General features: G+C 41.1%; 1 protein-coding gene across 5 annotated transcripts in view; it reads left to right on the top strand.

The window, feature by feature from the left end:
- STX8 (syntaxin 8) overlaps positions 1–13,607 on the top strand; it is a 176,802-nt gene that overhangs the window by 107,391 nt on the left and 55,804 nt on the right. For 4 of the 5 annotated variants that reach the window (XR_012656923.1, XM_075071734.1, XM_075071739.1 and 1 more), the window contains one exon: positions 11,100–11,201. The exons of the other annotated variant lie outside the window; for it this stretch is intronic. Coding sequence is in view for 3 of the 4 variants with exons in the window: in XM_075071734.1 (XP_074927835.1) it covers positions 11,100–11,201 (102 nt within the window). In the remaining variant the exon portion in view is untranslated. The remainder of the gene's footprint in view (positions 1–11,099; positions 11,202–13,607) is intronic. 5 annotated transcript variants of the gene reach the window in all.

Raw genomic sequence — 13,607 nt, 5'->3', positions numbered from 1 at the left:
TTGTTCCTTCAGGTGTTATCAGCAGTTTTCCTTCTTGGACAGGGAGGCTGTGGAGAAGACCCAAGATTAACTCACTCCCCAGCCTTAAATAGGATTTGCATATGGTGGGAATGCTTTGTTTTCTAATTTGACTTCCATCCCTTTTCCGTGGAAAAGTACCAGCGTTTCAAGATGGTATCCTGTACCAGGTGACATGATCACATGACCCTGAAATGTCAAAGCAGCATCCCAGGAAACTTCTCAGGTAGGAGGGAGAATAGTATCTTCAAAGTCCTATTGTCCTTAATGGTCCATCCAGGCTGGTGGTGTACTGTCTGGTGGGGACGTTTCCCAAGTGTACACACAGTTGTAATTGTTGCACAGTCAATATTTCTAACTTCAGATACAGAAATGATATATACAGATTGGATAATTACATTCAGTAAATCCTAACCTTTCCAATGATACCTCACATGACCCATCTTGCACAAAACATATCTGTTTTGCCCTATTCATATCATAACAATATTTCTATGAAGAATACGGGGCGTAATGTCACAGACCCTTCTTTCTTTTGCCCTGCCTCAGCTCCTCTCATTCATTTTGGGAGACAGTGGTCTTCATTCTGATGACATGTCCGGTCTACCCTAAGTTGTGCTCTCAGTAACGTTTCCCCATGCTGGTTGTGTTTCCTCTCTCAAGGACCTTAGGGAGTGCGTGTGAAATTGCTCAAGCTGTTTAATGTGCCATCTGTAAAGAGTCCCATTTCTCAGAACTATACAGGGGAGAGGTTAGGACCGCTGCACTGTAGATCTTCAATTTGGTGGAGAGACGAATGTTATGTTGGTTAAAGACTTTTATTTGAAGTTGGACAAGGGCCTGGCGGGCTTTACTGATTCTGGAGGCAATTTCCTTATCAAGGGAACAGTCACTAGAGATGGTACTGCCTAAATACTTGAACTGGTCCACATTTTCATTTGTGTGCTTTCGAAGGAGATGGCTGGCACTGGGGCATTGGAATGAGGTGCTGGTTGGAGCAAGACTTCTGTCTTAGCAAGACTTCTGTCTTGCCAAAACTGATGGTAAGGACAAAGAGCTGGGATGCTTCAGAAAATATATCAGCGATGACCTGAAGGTTATGTCATGTTTGTGGGCCATCAGAGCGCAGTCATCTGTAAAAAGTGCTTTGACAAGAACTCTCTCCAGTCTTGTCACAGATAATATGTATGAACCTTCTTGTACAGCCCAGTTTATGTGAAATAACCCATAGATCCTCTGTTGGCTTTATCATCAGGTAGATTCTCAGATATGTTCACAATGAGTCTGTTCAGTAGATGTGAACTAGTATTTTCCCTGCTGTACAGAAGAGAGAAACGCCTCTGTACTTTTTACCGCCTTTGTTTTTAAACAGTGATACGATAATAGCATCTTTAAAGTCTTGTGGCATTTCTTCTTCTTCCCAAATGCTACTGAAGATGTTGTGAAACAGCTTGATAGTCTTTGGGCCAGCTGCTTTGTACAGTTTTGCTGGAATTCTATCCTTTCCAGATGCCTTGCCAGAGTTCAGTTGTTTGATGGCTTTCACGACATCTTCTTGATGGAGGGAGGTCAAGATCTTCTTTGATGGGTTTCTCGGGTAATACTAAACAGAAAGTATTTAACAGTTGCTACTCAGGCCAGTTTTTCCATGTTTGAGAGTAAGACTTTGAAAAGGAATGTGCACTATTTATACGGTAGATAGGTGATTGATCCTTTACAAGTTGACTGCAGCCAACAATATTGCTTTGAATTTGCCATGACTGATGCAGCATGACAAAGAGCTAGCTTTTTAAACTTCCTGGTTCATCAAATGCAGTTAAGTTCTAATAATAAGGCCCAGATGGATGGTGCAGTGATGGACTAAAAGTATGACACTTTTTTTTAAAACTGAAAAAATGTTTATGTATGTATGGTGCCTTTATGGCTTCAGCGAGGTATCTTGGGCTAAGGTGAAATCAAACCTAAACACATTTTCCTTGGTATTTTTTTTTAAATGGTCCTGTTATACACTGTCCTCCCTTAAATACCTCTATCTCACTGAGCAATAGTAGATGGAGCTCATTTTGAGGCTGTCAGTCACTTTATTCCCAATGAAGGCTGCTTTTTAATCAGTACATGGGTCTCCTTCCCCGTGCTCCAGGAGCTGGTCCTGTACTTTCTCCCTCCTCTGCTGGTTCAGGAACGAGTGACCAATGGTGGAGCCTGGCTCTCTTGCAGTGCCACAAAATGCACTGTGCCTAGGAATGAAATATTGACCTTACTTTAAAATAAAATAGTGTCAGGCAATTCAGAAAACAGCAATCTGCCTACTTATCCACACAGACCACCAAGAACTCCTCCTCTTCCCACCCTTCTCTACCCTCCTCACTGTCTTTTCTTTTGTATTAAGAGTTGTTCAGGATTTTTTGGCCCTTATTTACAAACACCTACATGGGATTAATTCATGTTACTTGACTGTAACCTGAATTAATCCCAACCTGTTGCAATCTTCATGATCATGAGATCCATGACGGCTAGAGCAATGGAATTGACAACCTGAAGAGCAGAAGTTATACACACAGAAAGAACTTCCGTGACAATTGTCCCATACAGTGACCATCTTCTGTTCACCTTGGTAAATTGGTAAAGCGCTCAGAAAGCATTGTGACACTGTAATTTGAGAACTTAGATCTTGGAATAACACTTGCCATTATAATGTACAGCCCAGATTTGCAGAGTTTGTCTCCAGAAACGTTTTCAAAATTTCCAGAAATCTGAGTCTTTAGGAGTTCACATTTCTCTGCTGCCACCTTCCAAGAAAGGGATCAGAGGCTGATTGGTGGTAGATGTTCGTGTGCTATAGAGTTTCACATCTCCACAATTCTTCCTCCAGAAACCTAGCAACTGCGTAGTTATCTGGGTCACCAGCTCATCATCTGGGGTTTGAAAATGGCTGCAATTCTTGGTTTGGTAGTTGATCATTTTGAATAGAGTATCATAGAATATTAGGGTTGGAAGAGACCTCAGGAGGTCATCTAGTCCAACCCCCTGCTCAGAGCATGACCAACACCAACTAAATCTTCCTAGCGAGGGCATTGTCAAGCCAGGCCTTAAAAACCTCTAAGGATGGAGATTCTACCAGCTCCCTAGGTAACCCATTCCAGTGCTTCACCACCCTCCTGGTGAAAGTGTTTCCTAATATACAACCTAGATCTTCCCCATTGCAACTTGAGACCATTACTTCTTGTTCTGTCATCTGCCACCACTGAGAACAGCCTAGCTCCATCCTTTTTGGAACCCCCCCTTCAGGTAGTTGAAGGCTCCTATCAAATCCTCCCTCATTCTTCTCTTCTGCAGACTAAATAACCCCAGTTCCTTCAGCCTCTTCTCATAAATCACGTACCCCCTAATCATTTTTGTTTCCCTCCTCTGGACCCTCTCCAATTTGTCCACATCCCTTCTGTAGTGGGGGCGACCAAAACTGGACACAATACTCCTGGTGTGGCCTCTGCAGTGCCGAATAGAGGGGAATAATCACTTCCCTCGATCTGCTGACAGTGCTCCTACTAATACAGCCCAATATGCCGTTGGCCTTCTTGGCAGCAAGGGCACACTGCTGACTCATATCCAGGAATATATCAAAGGAATGTGTGTGCATTTTTAAGGAAAGGGTTCAGTTTTATTAAAGGCCAGTCAACCTGCTTAGAAGGCCAGATCACATCATCAGTTTTTAAGCGACCTAATTTCTAACTGATTTAATGCATATTTTGTGTTGTAATAAGCCCCCAAACTTCTCCCACTTCAGCTGAATCTGGATTACTGAAACACTTTAAGTACTAGCTTTATACAACACATTTTATCTTCTGTTCTGTGATCCTGCTTTCCTGAAAGAAAAATCTCAACTAATTTGGGTGAGTTGGCAGTTAGCAGGGCATCTTAAAGTGTGGTTTGCAGTGCAGTGTTACAGAAACGTCCTTCATGAGGTCAATGGCAACCTTTCAGTGTTCAACTTGCTTTCCCATTCTGCTGTGTAGGAAAATAGGAAGCTTTCATTCCTTTGGTTGTCTATCAATCTCTGCCTATTTATGTGTGCTCCTGCATTGTAAAAAGGTGGTGCGGGGGGAGAAACTTGCATTCAAAAGATAAATGTTATACTGGGCAGAAGGATGCAATGGATTCTTCTCCCTCCGCACAGTTGGTGGATAATCTGATTCCTGCCAGTAGATGAAGTGTGTGGACTGTCAGTGCTCATCATGGTTTCTCTGAAATGCAGCAGTCTCTCTCCTACAGCTGGCTCCTGCTACCTAGAAATGTACAGATATTTTAGCAGTAAAATAGAGAGTTGAAAAATCTGTCTTCTAAAGTAAATATACATTGTAGTCAAATCATACTTTATTCTGTTGAGCAATTTCTCTTAATATACATGATGGTCACGTGCTCTTAAGAGCCTGAACTGAACTGGGGCAGTGGAGATGGAGGAGGTGCATTGCCCAAGCAGTGGTGCTTGCAGGTTTTATTCCTTTAAAAGGCTGTGGGATTCGAGGGGAGAGGCACTGCTTGCTACATCTGCTTCAAGAGATATAACCCACACTCTCCAAGCACAGCCATCAGAGTACGTGTAGGGACACAGACTTCCTTCCTGTTCCCAGAATTGCCCTCACCTGGGGTGGTTAGGTCTGCCAAACATATTGGTTTCCCCTGCTGCCCTTTGCACAGCCTTTGGGGCCAGATTGTGTTTGGCCTCCTGAGCAAGTGATTTGGGAAGGGGCTCTTTCTGCTATCTTTTCCCCCTTCTGCCACAGCACACCTGTACAAAGGAGGCCTCACTTAGTCCTTAGCACTTATGGTTATTAAATTCTGCCAGGAATTTTGTGGCGCTCATTATCTTTGTTAAAAATGTATATCATGTTAGAAGATTAGGACACTTGTGTGGTATTGTATTGGAATTGAAATGAAATTGGCTCAGCAGAGCTGATTCCATTTACAATTAAAGCAAATGGTGACAGAAAATCTTTGGGAGTTGCAAACATTTCACCCAAACTAGATGCAGTCCAGCTCTTTGGAACAAAAATATCTCTCTCTCTCTCTCTCTCATATATATTTTTATAGGGACATGCGTCATTGCTAATATTCTGATTCAGGTAGCACGGAACAAGAAGGATTTAGAAAGGATCCAAGCATAATACCTTGAGCTTTTAGACAAAAAACACTCCTGGTTGCATTTGTTTCTCCTCATTTAGCTGCAGCCTGTTCGCCAAGATGTTTTTCAAGGAGGATCTGCTTGGTGTTGGCAAAGGATAGTATCTTATTTCCCAAGCGTGCTTATCATTCTGTCCTTGACAACGATGGGAAACTGAATTGTGAAGGGAACTTTCAGCATGCTTTTTTTTTTTTTACTTTAGAGGCAAACATGAGAGAACTCTCCTCCTGCAATGCATGTAGCATTGTGCTGGCTTCCTGTGTGCCCCATCACACAAAACAGATACAGCTTTCCAAAAGTTCTGTCATTGCAGCCTTTAGGCTTGAGGAGGGAAAAGGAGGAAAGGGAATTAACATCCTGAGCTAAAACCCATGATTCAAACCTTGTGTCTGAATAAGTGGTGGTTGGGAAAACAGTTTGATGAATAGACAGCAAGATCTTCACTAGTGTAAAAGTCAGTCATAGCTAAGGCTACGTTTTAGTTACGGGTATTTTTAGTAAAAGTCATGGACAGGTCATGACCAGTAAACAAAAATTCACGGCCCGTAACCTGTCCATGACTTGTACTATATACCCCCGACTAAAACTTGGGCTGGGTCGCCACAGATGCTGGGAGATGTGGGTCGGGGTCGCTGCAGGTGCTCGGGGGTGGCCCAGGACCCCCCACTGGTGCTGGGAGTGGGGGGTTGGCAGGGCTGGCAGGTTCCCTACCTGGCTCTGCATGTCCCTACAGCTCCTAGGGGAAGGGAAGGCCGGGAGCTCCCTGTGCTGCCCCCACCATGAGCTCCAGTTCCGCAGCTCCCATTGGCCAGGAACCGCAGCCAACGTGAGCTCCGGGGACAGCACCTGAGAGCATGTGCAGCACATGGACCCCCTGCCCCCTCTGCCTTGGAGCTCCAGGGACATGCTGGCTTGTACTGGGGAGCCCCCCGAGGCAAGCACCACCCCACATCTCAACCCCCAGCCCTGAGCCCCCTCCCACACCCAAACTGCCCCAGCAGCAGCTGGTGTGGCTGGCCCTGATGCTGCCTGATCTGCTCGGGCAGCCCCGGAGCCAGCAGCACCAGCTACTGCAGAAGTCATGGAAAGTCACAGAATCCGTGAATTCTGTGATCTCTGTGACAGACACGTGGCCTTACTCATACCAAATGTAAATACAGTAGAAACCTCAGAGTTATGAACTGACCAGTCAACCACACACCTCATTTGGAACTGAAAGTACACAATCAGGCAGCAGCAGACACTAAAAAAAAAAAAAAAAGCAAATACAATACAGTACTATGTTAAACGTAAACACTAAAAAGGGGGGCGGGGGAGTCTTTAAGAAAAGATTTGACATGGAAAGGAAACTGTTCCTGTGCTTGTTTCATTTACATTAAGATGGTTAAAAGCACCATTCTTCTGCGTAGTAAAGTTTCAAAGCTGTATTAAGTCACTGTTCAGCTGTAAACTTTTGAAAGAACAACCATAATGTTTTGTTCAGAGTTACAAACAACCTCCATTCTTGAGGTGTTCGTAACTCTGAAGTTCTACTGTTGTTCTTTCATTCTGACCCAGATAAGTATACAATATTCCTGCTGGTTTGTATAAAAATGCTGCTTTGGCCCTGGAGGTTTTTTGCCTTCCTCTGCAGCATGGGGCATGGGTCACTTGCTGGGTGGATTCTCTGCAGCTTGAGGTCTTCAAACCACATTTGAAGACTTCAATAACTCGGAACATAGGTTAGGAGTTTGTTATAGAAGGGGATGGGTAGGATTCTGTGGCCTGCTTTGTGCAGGAGATCAGACTAGATGATCATATCGGTCCCTTCTGACCTTAAAGTCTATAATAAGTCTATGAGTAATGCGCAGTCTAGATGAGGAGAACAAATAGAGAATGAGGGGAGATGCGAAGAAAGGCAGAAGTAGCTAATGCCTGGCCGTAGAGCTCTGTTAATATAAACATTAACCAGTTTAATAGAGGGAAAGAAATACAAACGTAATGTGTTAAGTTTCAAAAGTAGTACAGGATTCTTTCCAATTCCGTCACCTAGAGATGACTTGAACCTGATGCTATGCATTTTTGCCCTAAAAATGACTCTGGGGGGAAGCTTTCTAAGTACAAAAGGCAGAAAGATCCTTAACTCCTATTGACTTCCCATGAGAGCTAAGCATCTCACTGCCATTTGTACTTATGAAAATCTCCCCCTGTGACTTCATAGCTACTCGGTCAGCTACATACAAAGGAGAAAATCATAAAGTGAACTAAAATCTTGATTTTTTTTTTTTTAATGTAATCCACTGACATGGTCAGGCACAGCTTGAATTTCTGTGTTTCCATCCACAATTGCTACTTGGGATGGAAGAAAAAAAGAAAAAATAGAGTGGAAATCTGCATAAAGAGAGTTTATTTTTTTTGCAGCAAAAGCTAGAGAATAATTTGTTGCCCAAGTTTTATTCTTTCATACATCAATGGAGAGCTTATGTCCGGTTCTAGACATATAAAATAGTGTTTTCTAGATGTCATAAGAACAAGTAATGACATTAGCGGTGTCAACTGTGCTTAATTCTACATTCCTTGCACACTCAAAAACTCTTGTTCAAGTTCATTAGAAGTGTTGGGTTATTTGTGTGTAACCACTTGTGTACAGAGCAGAGGGGAACTTGGGAAATCTCTGGTTTAAAATAGCTTGCCATAATACAGTCAAAGCAATAAAGGTTTCATGCTGCATTTGGTAATTGTGCTGTCTAACCCTCAGCCAGCGTGTAAACAGGGTATTATATGCATTAAAAAGTTAGCAGGATATTAACGTATTTCAGTATCACAAATGTAACATAATTCAATTATGTGCTCTTCTTACTTTTGTCCTTTTCTTTCTTCTTTTTTTTTTTTTTTTTGCTAAGTCAATTAAGTCTTGAAGTTTCGTTAGCGCTGTAACTGAGAAATACAATCCTAGGATCCTTTTGTGCACAAATGACTTCATAAGTCACCACCTGCCAGTTGGCACTCCAGCAAGCCCAGAACTTACATGTAAAGATACTGAATTGAATTTATTAAGACCTTGATCAATAGCAGGGAAAGTGCAAGAAGTGTAACCAGAGGAAGATGTGCTGAAACCTTATGCAGTTTCTGGCTGCTGTCCCTCAGCTAATTTGTGCTACTTGATTTCATTCATTTGTCACATGAAACTCATTCCTAAGTGCAGGGTGGAAATCAGTTGAAATGTAGAGGATTCACACAGAAATAAGTAATGTGTGTTCATTTCTAAACAAATCTAGAGGTGCTGACCATTAAGAAAGTGATCTGATTTCGATTTCTAGTTGGCAGGATGAATTCTGAGGAAATTTTAAATGGTGAAGTGGTCTTCTTTAAGGTCCATGAGGATAGCTTTGTACAGTATGCCTAGATCTTCAAAATTGGGTGTGTGTAAGTTTCGGCACCCTCTTCTAGAAATCTCAACCCAGGCTTTTTACCTAGTTCGGTTTTTAGGGCAAGGATACATCCAGTGAGTGCATGGGACTGGGCAAGGCTTGGCCTGGAATTTCGTTGTCACTCTGTTAAAAAGGAGAGTCCTCTTGTTTTGTTTCTTCTGCCACCAAACAGCTTGGCTATAAGTAGAATTACCATTTGTACATTGCAGTGTAGTGAAACAATGTGAAACTTCCATTTTGTCCTGCTGCAATCACTGCAATGGAAGTAGTGCTTGCAGACAATATTGACAAAAACTGCAATTGTGAGCCTCTTAATAAGAATGTATAGGAACAGCCATGCTGGGTCAGACCAGTGGTCCATGTAGTCTAATAGCCTGTCTTCTGACTGGTCAGAGCCAGATGCTTCAGAGGAAATTAAATGGAACAGGGCAATTATCGAGTGATCCATCCCCTATTGTCCAGTCCCAGCTTCTGGCAGTCAGAGGTTTAGGGATACACAGAGCATGAAATTGCATCCCTGACAGTCTTGGCTAGTAGCCATTGATGAACCTATTCTCCATGAAATTATCTAATTCTTTTTTGAACCATTTATACTTTTGGCCTTCACAACATCCCCTGGCAACGACTTCCACAGGTTGACTCAGCATTGTATGAAAAAATACTTACTTATGGTTGTTTTAAACCTGCTGACTATTTAATCATGTGACCCTTGGTTCTTGTGCTATGTGAAGGGATAAATAACCCTTCCTTAGTCACTTTCTCCACACCATTTGTGATTTTATAGACCCCTATCATATCCCTGTCAGTTGTCTCTTTTCTAATCTGTACAGTACCAGTCTATTTAATCTCTCCTCATCTGCCATTCTCTCTACCTTTTCCAATTCTAATACATCTTTTTTGAGGTGGGACAACCAGAATGGCACGCAGTATTCAAGGTGAGGGCATACCTTGGGTTTATATAGTGGCATTCTGATATTTTCTGTCTTATTAGCTATCCTTTTCCTAATAGTTCTTAACATTCTCTTTGCTTTTTGACTGCTGCTGTACGTTGAGCAGATGTTTTCAGAGAACTCTCCATGATGACTCCGAGATTTCTTTGAGTGGTAACAGTTAATACAGACTCCAGCATTTTGTGTATATAGTTAGGATTATGTTTTCCAATGAGCATTACTTTGCATGTGTCAACATTGAATTTCATCTGCCATTCTGTTGCCCAGTCACCCAGTTTTCTGAGATCCCTTTGTAACTCTTCACAGAGAGCTTTGGACTTATCTATCTGGTGTAATTTAGTATTGTCTGCAAACATTGCTACCTCACTGTTTATCCCCTAGTTCATTTATGAATATGTTGAACAGCACACATCCCACTACAGACTCCATGGGGACCCCATTATTTACCTCTCTCCACTGTGAAAACGGACCATTTATTCCTACCCTTTGTTTCCTCTCTTTTAACCAGTTACTGATCCATGAGAGGACCTTCCCTCTTATCCCATGACTCCTTACTTTGCTTAAGAGCCTTCGATGTGGGACTTCGTTAAAGCTTTCTGAAAGTTCAAGTACACTGTATTACGTGGATCACCCTTGTCAACGTGCTGTTTTGACACCCTCAAAGAATTCTAATAGATTGGTCAGTCATGATTTACATCCCAAAAACTGTGTTGACTCTTCCCCAACGTATCATGGTCATCTATATGTATGATAATTCTGTTCTTTTTAGTTTCAACCAATTTGCTTGGTACTGAAATTAGGCTTACTGGCCTGTAATGCCAGAACACCTCTGGAGCCTTTTTAAAAATTGGAGTCACATTAGCTATCCTCCAGTCATCTAATACAGAGGCTGCTTTAAGCAACAGACTACATACCACAGTTAGTAGTTCTGCAATTTCATATCTGAGTTCCTTCAGAACTCTTGGGTGAATCCCATTTGGTCTTGGTGACTTATCACTGTTTAATTTATAACTAGTTCCAATAACTCCTCCATTGACACCTCAGTCGGGGATAGTTCCTCAAATTTGTCACTGAAAAAAGAATGGCTCAGTTGTGGGAATCTCCCTCACATCTTGTGCTGTGAGGACTCTGTAAAGTATGCATTTGGTCTTTCCGCAACAGCTTGTCTTACTTGAGTGGTCCCACTAAGTGTTTGGCAGGCTTTCTGCTTCCAGTATACTTGCAAATATTTTTGCTGTTTCGTTTGTGTCTTTTGCTAGTTGCTCTTCAAGTTCTATTTTGGCCTGCCTAATCATATTTGTACACTTGTCTTGCCAGGGTTTATGGTCCTTTCTACTTTCCTCAGTAGGATTTGACTCCTGGTTTCTAAATGATGCCTTTTTACCCAAACCACCAACTTTAGTCTGCTGTGTAATGATGGGGCCATGTTTTTGGTCCTCTTGCTGTTTTTTTGATTTGCGGGGGTCTACATTTAGTTTGTTCGGAAGTGATGCAGAGAGCGTCAGATATTAATTGTTGTGTTTTGCTGCTACTTTTCCCCAGAGATCATCGATGACCTCACCAATTTGGTAGCAAATACAGATGACAAACTGCGCAGTCAAACCCGTCATGTGAAGATGGTGGACAAAAAGTCAACTTCATGTGGTAGGAAATGGCTTGTGTTACTTCCATACTCATGTTAAATTCACAAGAACAATTTTATCCCTGGTGCCAAGAAGGTTGTATGTGCTATAGTTCCCCCTCAAGAAAATTCTTGTTGTTGTTAATTGATGAGATTTCAAATGTGGCTGACAAAGGTAACTGTGTTGATGTAATATAATTAGGCTCCCGTAAAGTATTTGACTAATTTCCACAATTTTCTGATTATAAATGTAGCACTATACAAAATCAGTGCAGTACACGTTAAATGGATTAAAATTGGATAACTGATTGATCTCAAAAAGTAACTGTAAATGGCAAATCATCATTCAGTGCTGGGAGGGGGCATTTCTAGTGGGGTCCCACAGGGATTATATGTTGATCTGGTGCCATTGCTGGTGAAGTTCAGTTTACACCCAAATTGGTGGAGTGGTAACTAAAGACAGGTCAGTTCCACACAACGATCTGGATCACATCGTAAACTGGGAGCCTCACTTGAACAACATGTATTTTAATACCACTAAACGAAAGGTTGTACGTCTAGGAACCAAGAATCTACATCATATTAATAGAATGGGGGGCTGTATTTTGGAAAGCTGTAATTGAGAAAAGCACATGGAGGTCGTGCCAGAAAATGAACTGAACATGAGCTTGCAATGACATGCAGTGGCTGAGAACAAATGTGATCCTTGGATGAATGTCAAATAGAAGTGGTGATATTACTATTGTGTATGGCATTGTTGAGACCATTACTGGATTACTGTGTTCGTTTGTGATGTCCACAACTTCCAAAAGGGTGTTGACAACCCAGAAAGAGTTCAGAAAAGAAGTACGAGAATGATTTTGAGCTCTAGAAAACCTACCTTATAGTGAGACACTAAGAGTTCGATATATGTAGCTTAACAGTGAGAAGGCTAAGAGGAAACTTGATCACAGTCAGTAAGTGCCTATATGAAGAAAAGATTTTGTTGTTGTTGTTGATAGAGGGTTCTTTAATCTAGTAGGCAAAGATCCACTGGCTGTACAAATTTAGATCAGATTAAGGCATAATTTTTAATAGAGGGTAATTACCATTGGAACAATTTACCTAAGGACATGATGAGTTTCATTGGATGTTTTTTTATGAGATATTATGCTTTAGCTCAGTCAGAAGTTATGGGTTTGGTACAAATTCATCATGTGATTTCTGTATGGCCTGTGTTATGAAAGTAGTTAAACTAGATGATCATAATGGTCTCTTCTGGTCTTAAATGTATGAATCTGTGAATTAAATTGACCTGCTTGTTTTTAATCTGTTTAAGTGAAGCTCAGAATGCCAACTACAGATTAGTTTGTTGGAGGAGTACTTGTCAACCTAACCCAACAATTATCAGCTGTGGAAAGAATCTAGATGTGACTGACATTTTTATTTTGTAATTTTTTTGTATGTTGAAACTCAAAATGTAGGCAGTCTAAACAAAATTAAACTTAAAATAGTATCTGATATATTTGCTCCTTCCTGCCAATTTCTGTGGTTTTACATTTATTTTCTATACTGGTGGTTTTCAACCTGGGGTCTGCAGACTGTGTCTAAGATTTCCAAGTGGGTCCACACCTCCATTCACAATTTGTTAGTGGTCTGCAAATGAAAAAAGCTTGAAAATCACTGGTGTCTATATGACCATGGGAAACTGCCAAACTAAATGACAAATCAGGGGAAGTAGTGAAAATGACTTCTTATGGAATGTTATCAAATAATATCTGGTATATCTAATAATTTCTCAGCTCTTAGCTATATTTTCCCCCTTTTCTGGAAGTTTCTTAATATAAATGTAGTATCCAGACAATGTTGCAAGATAATTTAATCCCTCCCCAACAATTAAGGTAGCAATTATGATACAGGTTTCGAGAGTAAGATGCTGTAAAACTGGAAAATTAGGATGATCCACAGACTACTCTCTTACCTGTTCGCATTGGAAAAGAAATTCTTTTGGTGGAGAGGTCTGCCTGCTGCAATATTGCCCTTTTCAATCTACCCCAGTGGGTCTTCCTGTGTTTGCATAATAATTTGTGCATACGTAAACAATATACTGGCCTCAACTAGCTAGTTACTGTTTGACTGTCTGATCATTAGGTTATCTTGTAATAACTATACTGGGCAGTACATACAATAGAACCTCAGAGTTATAAACACCTCAGGTATGGATGTTGTTAGAAACTCTGAAATGTTTGTAACATGGAACAAAATGTTATGGTATTTCTTTCAAAAGTTTACAAGTGAACATTGACTTAATATAGCTTTGAAACTTTATTATGCAGAAGAAAAATGCTGCTTTTTAACTTTCTGTGATTGTTTTATTTAAATTAAGAAAGTTTTCTTACCTTGCAAATCCTTTTTTAAACTCTTCCTTTATTTTTTGGTAGTTTACCTTT

The sequence above is a fragment of the Chelonoidis abingdonii genome, chromosome 13, assembly GCF_003597395.2.
Source record: "Chelonoidis abingdonii isolate Lonesome George chromosome 13, CheloAbing_2.0, whole genome shotgun sequence".
Lineage (NCBI taxonomy): Eukaryota > Metazoa > Chordata > Testudines > Testudinidae > Chelonoidis > Chelonoidis abingdonii.
The sequence above is the reverse complement of the archived record's forward strand: the minus strand, read 5'-3'. Positions and strand labels throughout refer to the sequence as shown.